Source organism: Clarias gariepinus, chromosome 11 (genome assembly GCF_024256425.1).
Source record: "Clarias gariepinus isolate MV-2021 ecotype Netherlands chromosome 11, CGAR_prim_01v2, whole genome shotgun sequence".
NCBI classification, from domain to species: Eukaryota; Metazoa; Chordata; class Actinopteri; order Siluriformes; family Clariidae; genus Clarias; species Clarias gariepinus.
The window spans coordinates 894,689-907,795 of NC_071110.1; the positions used below are offsets into that span (position 1 = coordinate 894,689).

The following is a 13,107-nucleotide window of genomic DNA, read 5'->3' on the forward strand; positions in this document are numbered from 1 at the left end:
TTCTTATGGATTGCTCCTGTTTAAAGGTACCCTTGCGGTGGATATTACTCTACGTGAAGCTGAAGCTGAAGATGGAAACTTCAAAGCATTTTTTTGTAAGTCGTTCTGGATAAGGCCGTCTGCCAAATGTCGCGGATGTAAAGACTTGAGGTTAGCTACAGTTTTCCTTATGAGGTGTTTGAGAGAGAGAGAGAGAGAGAGAGAGAGAGATAGCACACCTTTTCGTAGATGGACGCGTTTCTGCTCGCCGTCGTCATCCAAACCTCTTTATAAAAGCGCTCGCTGATTGGATCAGACACATCGATTGAGGGATCAGTGAAGGCACCAAGAATCGTCCTGGAAACACGACATGCCATTATTCATGTGCACACGCACACACACACACACACACACACACACAGAATAGCTGGATTGGTTTATTCCTCTTACACCTCTCTAATCTCTGGACATTTTTTCCATTTTTATGTCAAGCGTCCATCACACACGTCCCTGTGACACCTTCAGGACTATATCATTATCATCATTAGCATCATTATCAATATTATTATTACGACCCTCTGGTGCCCCCACATGGTGAGTGTGGGTGTAAGACGTAAATTTGACGAGGCCTTACTCTGGCGCTGGTCCTGAACTGGCAGAAGAGAGAAGTTTCCTCGTACTACATGTAGTGTGATGTTTTATCATTTAGATTAATTATTTCCTATTTTACAGAACATTTGTAATATTGGTTATTTTTGTAGCCAGGATTTTTGTCATTGTTTTAATATGAATATCTGTAATCACGTGTGTGTGTGTGTGTGTGGGTGTGTGTGTGTGTGTCATACTTGAAACACTCGATCCGCAGCTGCAGGGCAAATTTTCCCGCCTGGTACTCCTGTCCGTCCATCACCGACGCCACTTTCTCTGTGTCCTCCACGATCACGGCCACCTCACTGTCCCTCCTTCCCAGCATGCTCCGGTCATTAATGTTCGCAGAACCTGAGAACCCAGACAACACGCAGACAACGTCCATCAGTTCTACTGTCTGACGGACAGAGTTCTACCTGCAGAGATGATGTAAAAGGCTGCACGTTACACTCAGGCCTTTAGGTTACGTTGTAAACGTTTCTTCACTTAGCTGAACAGTCACATAGGTTTGTGATTTAACTCTAATTTTAAAGGGTCCTATTACTGTATATCAAAATCTCTTTTTGGTCATGTTGAGACACTCAGACTGGTCTCCAGTCCCTTTGGTTTTTGCCACTGTCCAATTCCAGTACTGACCGGAGCTTAGACGAGTCAATCAGAGTGTCCCCTCCACTGTGACCTTATATAAGAAGAGACATTTTCCTGACTCTGTGCTTAACTCCACCGGTTCAGTCCTTCTCTTTAGTTTTTAAGAAGGGTTTAATTAGCTATTAGCAGTTACCAGCTAAAATAAAAGTACAGACAAAACAAGAAATCCAGACAATAATCCAGCCGTCTGCAGCATGTGGAGAGCAGACGAATTTAACACACTTAACTCAGGCACTACACACGTTTGACTCATTGTCCAGTGAAACTAACGCCTACTAAAATCTGTGTGTCTCTGTTTGTGTATTTGTGTGCGTGTGTGTGTGTGCATGCATGTGTCTGTCTATGTTTGTGTGTGTGTGTCTCACCGATGATGACGGTGGTGTCGTCTGCGATCAGCATCTTGCTGTGGACGTAAATGAGCTCAGTGACGAGTCGACCCTCCAACTCAGCGTGTGTCCTTAAACCCCCGAACGAGATGTAGTTCATCCACTGATCATTCACTGCACACACACACACACACACACACACACACACACACACCAGAGGGACAGAAAGGTTACACCAATCAGTGTCACACTCCGACAAACAGACAGGCCACACCCATCAAAGACACAGACACATTCAGACACAAGGTCACATTCAGAGAGACAGACAGGTCACACCAATCCGAGAGACAGACAGATTACACCTATCAGAGTAAGAGAGACAGGCTAGACCCAATAGAGACAGACAGGTTAGACGCATCAGAGAGACAGACAGGTTAGACCCATCAGAGAGACAGACAGGTTAGACTCCGAGAGACAGACAGGTTAGACCCATCAGAGAGACAGACAGGTTAGACTCCGAGAGACAGACAGGTTAGACCCATCAGAGAGACAGACAGGTTAGACCCATCAGAGAGACAGACAGGTTAGACTCCGAGAGACAGACAGGTTAGACCCATCAGAGAGACAGACAGGTTAGACCCATCAGAGAGACAGACAGGTTAGACTCCGAGAGACAGACAGGTTAGACCCATCAGAGAGACAGACAGGTTAGACTCCGAGAGACAGACAGGTTAGACCCATCAGAGAGACAGACAGGTTAGACCCATCAGAGAGACAGACAGGTTAGACCCATCAGAGAGACAGACAGGTTAGACTCCGAGAGACAGACAGGTTAGACCCATCAGAGAGACAGACAGGTTAGACTCCGAGAGACAGACAGGTTAGACCCATCAGAGAAACAGACAGGTTAGACTCCGAGAGACAGACAGGTTAGACCCATCAGAGAGACAGAAAGTTTAGACCTATCAGAGAGACAGACAGGTTAGACTCCGAGAGACACACAGGTTAGACCCATCAGAGAGACAGACAGGTTAGACCCATCAGAGAGACAGACAGGTTAGACCCATCAGAGAGACAGACAGGTTAGACTCCGAGAGACAGACAGGTTAGACCCATCAGAGAGACAGACAGGTTAGACCCATCAGAGAGACAGACAGGTTAGACTCCGAGAGACAGACAGGTTAGACCCATCAGAGAAACAGACAGGTTAGACTCTTGAGAGACAGACAGGTTAGACTCAGAGAGACAGACAGGTTAGACTCCGAGAGACAGACAGGTTAGACCCATCAGAGAGACAGACAGGTTAGACTCCGAGAGACAGACAGGTTAGACTCTGAGAGACAGTGAGAGACAGAATTAGCATTTCTTACTTTCTCTCTTCAGCTGTGAGATGATGGAGTATTCTCCTCTGTTCATAGTCCTGAGAGATTACACACACACACACACAAATATGTTACAAATATTAAATGAAAGTAAGGTGTGTGTGTGTGTGTGTGTGTGTGTACCTGTAGTTGAAGTGCATGACGGCCTGTAGTGCGCTGCCCCCTCCGGTGGAGATATCACCCTCAAACCCCGGCAGCAAGGGAGTGACCACATACACACGGAACTTTTTATTCTCTCTGTGAAACACACACACACACACACACACACTCTACTATACACACATTTCTAAGCAGAAAGTCTGGTTTTATGTAGCGACGGTTTTGCATGTGAACAGAACGACTTCTTGTTATGTGCGCTCTCTAGTGGAAGAAAAGTGCTATTGCAGGTGAAGGTGACCCGTGGGGAGACATCAAACACACACACACACAAAGTTCTGCATATACAGTATGTGTAATATAAATAAAGTGTGTGTGTGTGCATGTGTGTATGTGTGTGTGTGTGTGTATGTGTGTGTGTGTGTGTGTGTGTGAAGTTTGTACTTGTGAGCCCTGATGATCCTCTCGACGATGGCGTCTCCGATCTTGTTGTAAACCTGTTTGTTATCAGCACAGCTAATGAAGAACTGATTCTGTAAAAACAAAATAAGGGTTTTATAATAAAATCACAAAAACATTCACATTTATTAACACACACACACACACACACACACACACACACACACTCTACCTCGATATAGATGAAGTGTTTGCTCTTTGCGATGACCTGGATGTAGGCGTTGTGTATCGACTCCTCGTGGTATTTTATACCTGCTGACCAATCAGCTACTGACCTCAACACCTGCAGCAGGTAACAGAGTCAAACACATCGATACCTTTGATTAGCTTGTCAATCAAATAATATCACAGTGACATCACAACACATGACGTAATAAAAATTTATAATTTTAGGACTTTAATTAGTATTTTTGTGCAACCTTTGCATTTTTAAAGAGACATTCAGATATTTCAGTTAATTTTGGATCTCATTACTGATTTTTTTGTTTTGTTTTGATTCCTCTCTTCTGTTTCATTTAATTTTAGTTTTATATCTTTTTCTTCAGTCCTGTAATTTTCCTCCTCATTCTTTTCTCACTTTATTCTATATTTTCTGCATGAATTTTCTCTTTTTGTCCTCATTTTTCTTTCTTGGTTATTTTTTATTTTTTGCTTTGCTACTTTTTTCTTTGTCTAAATCCTTTTTTTTTTTTTGCTTTTTCAGTTTGTTCTTTATCTTTATTTATATATATTTTTTAATTTTCACTTTATCGTTCTTTCCTTCTCTCAGTATCACTCTTTTCTTTTCCTAATTTCTAACTATTTTCTTTATACACCAATCAGCCATAACATTAAGAACACCCAGGGTTTGGGTTCAGGGCGACTCTGTCCCCTCAGGGCGTGGCTCCACATGGCCTCTGGGGTGCGCTGTGGTGTCTGCTACCAGATGGGGTGGGGACGGGGCCTCCATGGATCAGACTGGTCTGTCTGGGATCTGGGGAGTTTGGAGGCGGGGTCGGGGGCCGTGGTGCACTGGGTGTTCTGGTTCCCTTCACCATCATCACCAGAACTTAATGTTTTCAGTGATTTGTGCTGAAGTGACTTCCTGGACTAATTAATCAGTGATGTTCAGGTCACCTGGTGGTGGCGTCAGTGTTAGGGCTGATCGCCGTCGCGTTTTATAAGTTGTTCCTTGTTTTTATAGTTTATACCTGAGAACTCGGTCACTGACCTGCACTCTAGTGTTGACGCAGTTGGGCACCTGGTACGCCAGCTCGTTAGCCGTGGTGTGAGATTTGGGCAACAAGAAGGGGTACGAGAGAGAGCGGTACTTCGGCTTCATGATCTGAGACACAAAGAAACACAACACAAACAAATAAACAAACACACACGCATCTCTATTCAGAATTCAAAATCCAAATGTCTCTGTGTGTGTGTGTGTGTGTGTGTGTGTGTGTGTGTGTGTGTGTGTGTGTTTGTAAAAGACAGAGAAAGACCTTCGTAAAGTTCCAGCGCTGTATAAAATGCCGTGCGACGTCTCTCGCCGCTTTCCCGTGAACCGCCGATGCGATGTCGTGCCAAGGCATTCTGGGAGTCGTGTACCGGTCGATGAAATCTGCATGTGGTAACCATGGTAACCAAAAAAACAACACAAAACAGCCCCTGATGGTCACAAACATCCTTCTGTCTTTACTTTCTGTTTTAACTTCCTCTCAACGTCACTTTCTCTATTTATCATAGCGCGTCATATTCTGTGAAATCATTTGACAATCTGTGTGCGGACACGCGCGTCCGTCGTCTTTGTGCGTTCGCGTTCGTCTGGTGTCTCACCATCAAACGGTTTCTCCAGCTGAACCCAGTCTTTATAGACGAAGTTGCAGTAATCTTTGCCGTGCCAGAACCGAGTGTTTCCCATCAGCTCACCGACACCAGTCAGAAGGCTGCGCATGGAGCCTCCTAAACACACACACACACACACACACACACACACACACACACACAGACTTGAGTTTGGACATGAAATGAACGGGATTTTCACTATAATAAATGATGCAGTAAAACATTAACTTTATATTCACACCAGCAACTTGTGTCTCATGTGGGCGTGGCCTGTTTTTTAATTGGCAAGAAATGTTTATATAATCATAACTTCTAAAGCTAACTCTAAACTATAACTATTAATCTACGTAATGATAAATTTTTGTATCACACAAGCAACCTCAGAAAACATCCACAACATTGTATATACTGTATTATAAGTGTGTGTGTGTTCTATCTAGCGTTAGCTAGCCACCAGCGTCGTTAGCATTACAGCCCATGTGTGCAGCTCGGCTAAACACACTCACGCTCTTCGCTGTCCGCGCTGTTGGTGTGAGTCAGGTTGCGTTTGTGGAGGTGTCTGTACAGGCTGAAGCGCGATTTCCTCGTCCGGCCGACGCCCTTCAGTTTGGGAAGTTCGGCCAAGTCGAGCGATCTGGAGCCGTTAACGGAGGAGAGTCCCGAAAGCGCCAAACCGTCCACCTGCAAATACACTCTGTTAGTGTTTATTACACAGTAAGCGACGCTACAGAATGCTAATAATGGATTCGACAATTCATTTAAAAGCGTTATTTACAATTACATAACTGTTAAATTTAGCAAAACATCCTGATTAGCTTTAAGTCCTTATTTATAACAAGTTGGTTATCAATGCTTAAATTTCTTATTAGCACCTAGCATAAAGTCCGGTTTAGCGGTTGACTAGCAATTTCAGGCTAACTATATGTGTGTGTGTGTGTGTGTGTGTGTGTGTGTGTGTGTGTGTGTGTGTGTGTGTGGATGCGTGTGTGTGTGGATGCGTGTGTGTGTGAGACCTGATCCTGAGCTGTGGAGCGAGTGACACTCCCGACGTCGGTGAGTCGGTGTTCGCGGTCGTCCCAGCGACCGTACGCTAAATCGATTCCCCCAACGAAGGCCACTGATTGGTCGATCACGACGAGTTTTTCATGATGAGCCCAAAGATAGACTGAGGAGGAAACATGGTCAGGATGCCTCATTACCTAACACACACACACACACACACACACACACACACACACACAATGTAAGAATTTCTACTGGTAATTATAAATATATTATGCAACTGTAAATGTATCTGTCGGTCTACTGATCTGTTTATCTGTAGAATAAAGTCTTCACAGCTCTCTCTCTCTCTCTCTCACACTCACACACACACACACACACACACACACACACACACCTTGATGTTGGGGTGAAGGTGCATCAGTGTTCTCTTGCTGTATTCGCTGTTGATGCCGAGAGCGAGTTCAACTTCCTTATACAACATCACAAAGATACGAACACCTTCTTGCTGTAAACACACACAAACACACACACACATAGACATAGTTCCTATTTTCTACACAAACACAAAAATAAAGTATGTAATATTTAAAGGTATAAAGGAGGTAATCTCAAACACACTCACTGTTGCTCAAAAATACCCAAACACACTTAAACACACTTAAACACACACCGCTTTGCGCTTAAGGATGCAGTCAAGCCTCCAGCGGTTCCCTTCCACCACCGGCCTCTTCAGGAAAATCTCTGGACTCAACCTGCACGTGCACACACACACACACACACACACACACACACACACACATACACACACACATACAGTCTAATCAGTAATGTGAAGTTTGTATTAAGGCCCTTCATCTGTAAACACACTTCCCCTAACACCCCTGTCTCACTTACGCGAGGTCAGCACGGTTTTGCGTGGCGGCCGTAAGTACGGTTCATCGCGATTTACCAAAAGTTTTGGAGTAGTTACAATGTTTATAATCTTTTTACATGAAAAATTAAACGTTTCCATTTTTTTGGTGGTCCTCGCAGGAACTCGCTGACCTTACAGAACACAAAACACGATAAACCCTCACGATGCCCAACGCCGCATCTCACCGCGAGTCAAACCCCATGGGTCAGATAGGGGTCAAACCCCATGGGTCAGATAGGGGTCAAATCCCATGGGTCAGATAGGGGTCAAACCCCATGGGTCAGATAGGGGTCAAACCCCATGGGTCAGATAGGGGTATAAACGCTGTCACCTACATGTGCCCATGCAGTAAGGGTGTGGACTGAGGAGTGTATTCACTATGTCTCTAGTCTCTAAGGAAGGAGTCTGTAAATAACACTGGCTTTGAGAGGTCAAAGGTCAAAACCAGAACTTTCACCCCAGAGTCAGATTTCTCACACTGTGTGTGTCAAAGATTAGCACTAAACAGTGTCAGATTTTACACTTACAAACACACACAAATACGCACACACACACACACACACACACAAAGAAAACTGCCTCTCAGTATGGTTAGTATATAAGGACGAATATTAATAGCGCTCACAGATAAATGAAACCCAGTTGAGTAACTGATATGGTTCTGCTGTCCAATGCTCACTAACGTCCTCAATAATGTGCTCGCTTTTGTAGTCATGAGTGTCCTCACTAGTGTCCTCACTAACGTTCTCACTAATGCACTCACTACTAGTGTCCACACTTATGTTCTTACTGATGCACTCACTAGTGTCCTTCCTATCGTACTCACTAGTGTCCTCTCCAGCAGCCTCGGAGGTCTGCACTACAGAATCTTATACAGTGTAGATCAGAACACAGATATGTTATAGATCAGAGAGACACAAACCACCAGTCAGTGATAAAGATCTCCTCTTTAGCTTCTTCCAAAGCATCAGCTACGTCCTCCATGTAAGTCTTTCCGTTTACATACCTACAACCCACACACACCACAAACACACACCCCAGACACACACACACAGACACACACACACACACACATTGTGTTAAAAATATAAGTTAATCTGGTTCATTTCACTGATCTAACATTTCACAAAGTCCTGTCTTTAGAGAAGTGTGGACGGTACCATGGATCTGGTCCGGTGTTTATTTGGACCGCACCAATACTATACCGGAGCGTACCATTTGGCCGGGGTGTTTTCCTGTTCTTTTGCAAAAGATTCAAAGCGGTGCGTCCTGAGAAACGCCCGGCCGTGTTTCCGTACAAAGTCCTCGATGGACTGTCCCCACCATCGGGCATGTCTGTAACTGCTACACTTTAACACCAGAGACCTGTAACACACACACACTTCCTGTTTAGACTGATAAACACTGAGGTTTTCCACTGAAGACGTCCTGTTGAGGACTCACCTGGACAGGTTGTCGATCCTCACGCCGTGTTTGGTCTCCGTGTGTTTGAAGTCCATCTTTATGCTGAACTCTTTATCCACCAGGAGAACGAAGGAGACGGCGCCGGTGTCGGGCTTCAGGTACATGAGGAACGAGTCCTTCATCACCAGCCACCTTTAACACGGATGAGGAACACACACACACACACACACACACACACACACACACACCTAAACAAAACTATCTTTAATCTGAAACATGTTCATTCATCTGTCTCTGTTTATTTTTCAACCTGTCTGTCTCTCAGTGCATTCATCCACCTGTCTGTCTGTCCATTAATTTTTCTTACTTCGTTTTTATTTTGTGTGTGTGTGTGTGTGTGTGTGTGTACCTCTTGGACCAGCGGTAACAGATCTGGCTGTGGCCGCAGCAGTTCATGCCGGGGATGCGGTGACCTCCCGAGCGTTTGTACACCATCCCCTCTCTGGGTAGGAAGTGGGGTTAAGTGGGGTTAATTAAACTAATAGGATCAATTAATTAGATTAATAGAGTTAATTAAACAAAGTGTTTATTAATATCATTACTTACAAGCCTTTGGGGCCCAAGTCATGAATGAATGACATCTGACTCACATCAATAAACTCCATCTGTTTTACACACACACACACACACACACACACACATACACACACACACACACACACACACACACACACAATTCAGGAGCTGATGTTAGCCAGTTTAGTTTAGCATTAGCATTAGCATTAGCGAGAGTGCTTACGGTAGCGTGGTATTTGAGGTACGTGGCCATGCGCAGCAGTTTGTTCAGGTAATCCTCCAACTGTTTCTGAAAACACACAGTTCTGACCGTTAACCAGGGTTAGAGAGATAGATCAGTGTGTTACAATAAGGTGTGTGTGTGTGTGTGTGTGTGTCCTGAGTGACTCACTCGTCTGCTGGACACCTGCTCGTCCCGGGTGATTTCCTCCCTCACCCCCCGGGGTAACATGGGCATCTGTCGCACCTCGCTTTTATTAACACTCTTTCTGCGAACGGTGTGACTGAAACACACACACACACACACACACACACACACACACACTTATATATGAATGCAGTAATTATGGTGTACAGACATCTGTAGTAGTGTTTGGTGACAAACGCGAGTGTGAGGAGCGTGTGTGAGTGGGCGGGGCAAGCATTAGTGGGCGGGGCATATGTGGTGTGTAACCTTCGTGAAGGTAAAGGAATCCTCATGAAGGTCTTGTAGCGTAGGAGCTCTCTGTGTAACTCGATGAAGTGTTTCTCCTTCCTCTTTACAACCCAGGTGAAGTTACCATGTTTCAACTCGATACGGAACACAGCCATCATGGGCTGCACACACACACACACACACACACACACACACATTTATTTAAATTGGCATAGACAATAATAAATCACCCGAATAACCACAACTGCAATAATAATAATAAACAACTTCCACTTATTGTATGTTAATACACACACACACACACACACACACACATATAAAAGGTGAATGTAAAAGTATTTGGTGTCTTTCCTCACACACCCTGGACGCAGTCCTTTGGCTGGAGGGGTTAAACCGGTCCATGGCTCTGGTGAATCGCTCCACCTCCAGCACTCGCGCTGTGATCGCCTCAGTGGTGATAAAAACCTGAGCTCCTGGTTCCTTAAACCCCACCGTCCTGTACACAGCAGAAAATGGGATGTAACACTCTCCTGTGAGAGAGAGAGAGAGAGAGAGAGAGAGAGAGAGAGAGAGAGAGACTGATTACTTGGGCAGTTACAGTTTAGTCCCTCTATAGTCTTATGCTCAACTGCTTATGTTGACAATGCAGACAGTGTGTTGTCTTATAAAACCTGTCCCCTTTGGACCGTCTGCACGAACCTCCTGGACAGTGTGAGGTTTGACCGTTCGGCTACTGCTGTGTGAGTCAAAAATACTTTTATTATTTTACTTAATTTAAGTGTAAAAATGAACGGATTTGATTATTTAGACAATGAATGGAGTTTCCATGGAGACGTGACCCGTAGCTCAGTGTTGTTCCCTCACTGCCGGTTCTGTCAGACAGTGAGACACGGCGCCGATCTGTCTGATATCATCAGTGAGTCTTCATTGCTGTAACCCGAACACCGTCCCGAGCGGACCCGAGGGAGCGGCAGTAGAAGGAACGTATTAAATAGATACAGTATGTAGACGCTCGAGCATCTAACACTCACATTACAGCATCTTCTAAAGAAAAACTTTTCAGAGGTAGAATAGAGGACAAACACAGAGGACTAACACTAGCCCCGGGTCCTCTGGACATTCTGCTGGAGGACGTGTGAGATTCTTTAGGAGTCAGGGACTCCGGCGGTGCCAACTAGGGGCTTTGGATTTAAAGAATAAAGCATGAAGGCCTAATCAGTCCCCAATTATTGGAGTGGAAACGACTTATTCTTGGAAAAAGTACAAACAATTATTAGGATTTTAGGAACAGAGATGTGTAGCTCAGCTTACTGGTTCATCTAAAAGCTGTCACTCGTTTGGTTTGTACATGAAATCATCACAACGAAAATGTTGAATACAGGATCTGTTAATTATATTATGTGGAACATATACGTCATAAAAACTGTTAAATCTAAAGATACAACTCGCACATTTGTTAGATCATGTATGTAGAAGAGGACAGATGGCACATTCCTTCATGTGTTAGATATGCAGCTGGCTGTCGTCCTGTGATAGAACTGACCCTGCGCCGACGCTGGCTGTCGTAAACCACGTAAAGACACCGACGGCTGAACCGCCCCGACACCGACGGCTGAACCGCCCCGACACCGACGGCTGAACCGTCCCGACACCGAGGGCTGAACCGCCCCGACACCGACGGCTGAACCGCCCCGACACCGACGGCTGAACCGCCCCGACACTGAGGGCTGAACCGCCCCGACACCGACGGCTGAACCGCCCCGACACTGAGGGCTGAACCGCCCCGACACCGACGGCTGAACCGCCCCGACACCGACGGCTGAACCGCCCCGACACTTTTTTTTACACAAATTTTTCCCTTAACAAAAATATTTTCTCTTAAGTCTCTTAAGAATAAAAAAAAAATCTATTTTGAAAAAGACACACAGTCTCAGTGACAGACTCACTCTGTGGAAGTATCTTATTGAGATGCGCACATCTTAATCCTCTGTACAGACTCAACAAATTAGAGTTTCTGTCTCCTCTGTATCTGCCCTACTTTACACTTCCTTCAGCCAAGCCCACTCAATACACTGCTAACACACTGGAGCTTAACACACCTAAGATCTGTTACCAGTTTAGTTACTGCATTAGCACTGGGTCCATCGCAAACAAAGCATCAGTTTCCCACATCACTTCTGGATCCAGCATTTTTGTTATGTCTTGACAAGTTGTATGAAGATTGAGCTTTTAGGGGTTTTGCCAGTCTGTCCTTGTAGTACGAGCTGCCTGCACCGCACACAACGTTCACACCCGGGTGTGTCTAAGTGCTTTCCTAAGTGGTGTGACGGGGAAAAAAAAAAATAAATAAAAATAAATGACTAAAACCAGGACTTCGTGGTAAAACAAATGTGGGAGTGCAGCTGAGCGAGGCATGATGGGAGACACGACTCCGTCCAGCACTCCCTGTGTTCGTCTTATTCAGTTTCACACTTTTCCAAGACGGGGCTTCCTCCACATGTTTTGCAGGGGTTCTGTACAGGGTTCATCAGCATCATGTCCTGTAGGTTCGGTGTACATTTGGTTCCATGTGTGTGTACATCTGTGTGTTTGGTTGTGTTCCAGTTGTTGTATTTTGAAAAACAATATACTGTATATATTTCTTGATATCTGAACATCATAAATTTTTTATCAAAACAACTTCCAAAAAAAGACAGTTGAATAAGAATTGGCACCCTGAAAGGCACATGTAATACCTGCAAACCCACAGCTTTACCTCTCCACAAAAAGGCAGCACTCTTAAAGAAAACTCTTAAAGAAAACTCTTATATTATTATTAGGCTGGTAATGAGGCCTTGTATCGTCCAGGGCCATTAGCAAAAACCAACAACAGTTCAAGAGGACACACACCGTTGCTGGGCTGCACAACATGAATAAATATATTCTAAAAAAACACAAACAGTTACATGTGACGTGTCATTGTGTCCTGATCACATTCCATAATTTAGATCAATAAAGAAAAATTCTGAAAAGTCATGTTTAAAGATTTATGAACTTGTTTTCTTTCATTTTTTTTTATATAAGAAACTTGTGTTGTCCTTCTATCGCAACCATATTAATAATAATAATTCAATAACCGTACAGTACAGCCAGAACCTGGACATTCTGAAGCGTCTGTCCGGCTTCAGCTCCGCCTGGCTGTATAAGTCACGAGCTCGT

At 44.5% G+C, this 13,107-nt stretch overlaps 1 protein-coding gene across 6 annotated transcripts in view; it reads right to left on the minus strand.

Annotated features, from left to right (window-relative positions):
* pld1a (phospholipase D1a) overlaps window positions 1-13,107 on the minus strand; it is a 28,178-nt gene that overhangs the window by 2,661 nt on the left and 12,410 nt on the right. For 4 of the 6 annotated variants that reach the window (XR_008361343.1, XM_053507370.1, XM_053507371.1 and 1 more), the window contains exons 4-26: window positions 10,270-10,439; window positions 9,928-10,070; window positions 9,646-9,757; window positions 9,478-9,543; window positions 9,285-9,343; window positions 9,088-9,180; window positions 8,718-8,870; window positions 8,490-8,639; window positions 8,197-8,280; window positions 7,032-7,113; window positions 6,756-6,866; window positions 6,370-6,555; window positions 5,863-6,037; window positions 5,348-5,473; window positions 5,014-5,132; window positions 4,749-4,862; window positions 3,711-3,821; window positions 3,524-3,612; window positions 3,107-3,220; window positions 2,972-3,021; window positions 1,641-1,775; window positions 825-978; window positions 219-336 (exon numbers count right to left, since the gene is read on the minus strand). Coding sequence is in view for 5 of the 6 variants with exons in the window: in XM_053507370.1 (XP_053363345.1) it covers window positions 219-336; window positions 825-978; window positions 1,641-1,775; window positions 2,972-3,021; window positions 3,107-3,220; window positions 3,524-3,612; window positions 3,711-3,821; window positions 4,749-4,862; window positions 5,014-5,132; window positions 5,348-5,473; window positions 5,863-6,037; window positions 6,370-6,555; window positions 6,756-6,866; window positions 7,032-7,113; window positions 8,197-8,280; window positions 8,490-8,639; window positions 8,718-8,870; window positions 9,088-9,180; window positions 9,285-9,343; window positions 9,478-9,543; window positions 9,646-9,757; window positions 9,928-10,070; window positions 10,270-10,439 (2,714 nt within the window). In the remaining variant the exon portion in view is untranslated. The remainder of the gene's footprint in view (window positions 1-218; window positions 337-824; window positions 979-1,640; window positions 1,776-2,971; window positions 3,022-3,106; window positions 3,221-3,523; window positions 3,613-3,710; window positions 3,822-4,748; window positions 4,863-5,013; window positions 5,133-5,347; window positions 5,474-5,862; window positions 6,038-6,369; window positions 6,556-6,755; window positions 6,867-7,031; window positions 7,114-8,196; window positions 8,281-8,489; window positions 8,640-8,717; window positions 8,871-9,087; window positions 9,181-9,284; window positions 9,344-9,477; window positions 9,544-9,645; window positions 9,758-9,927; window positions 10,071-10,269; window positions 10,440-13,107) is intronic. The other 2 variants (XM_053507374.1, XM_053507373.1) reach the window with 2 other exon arrangements.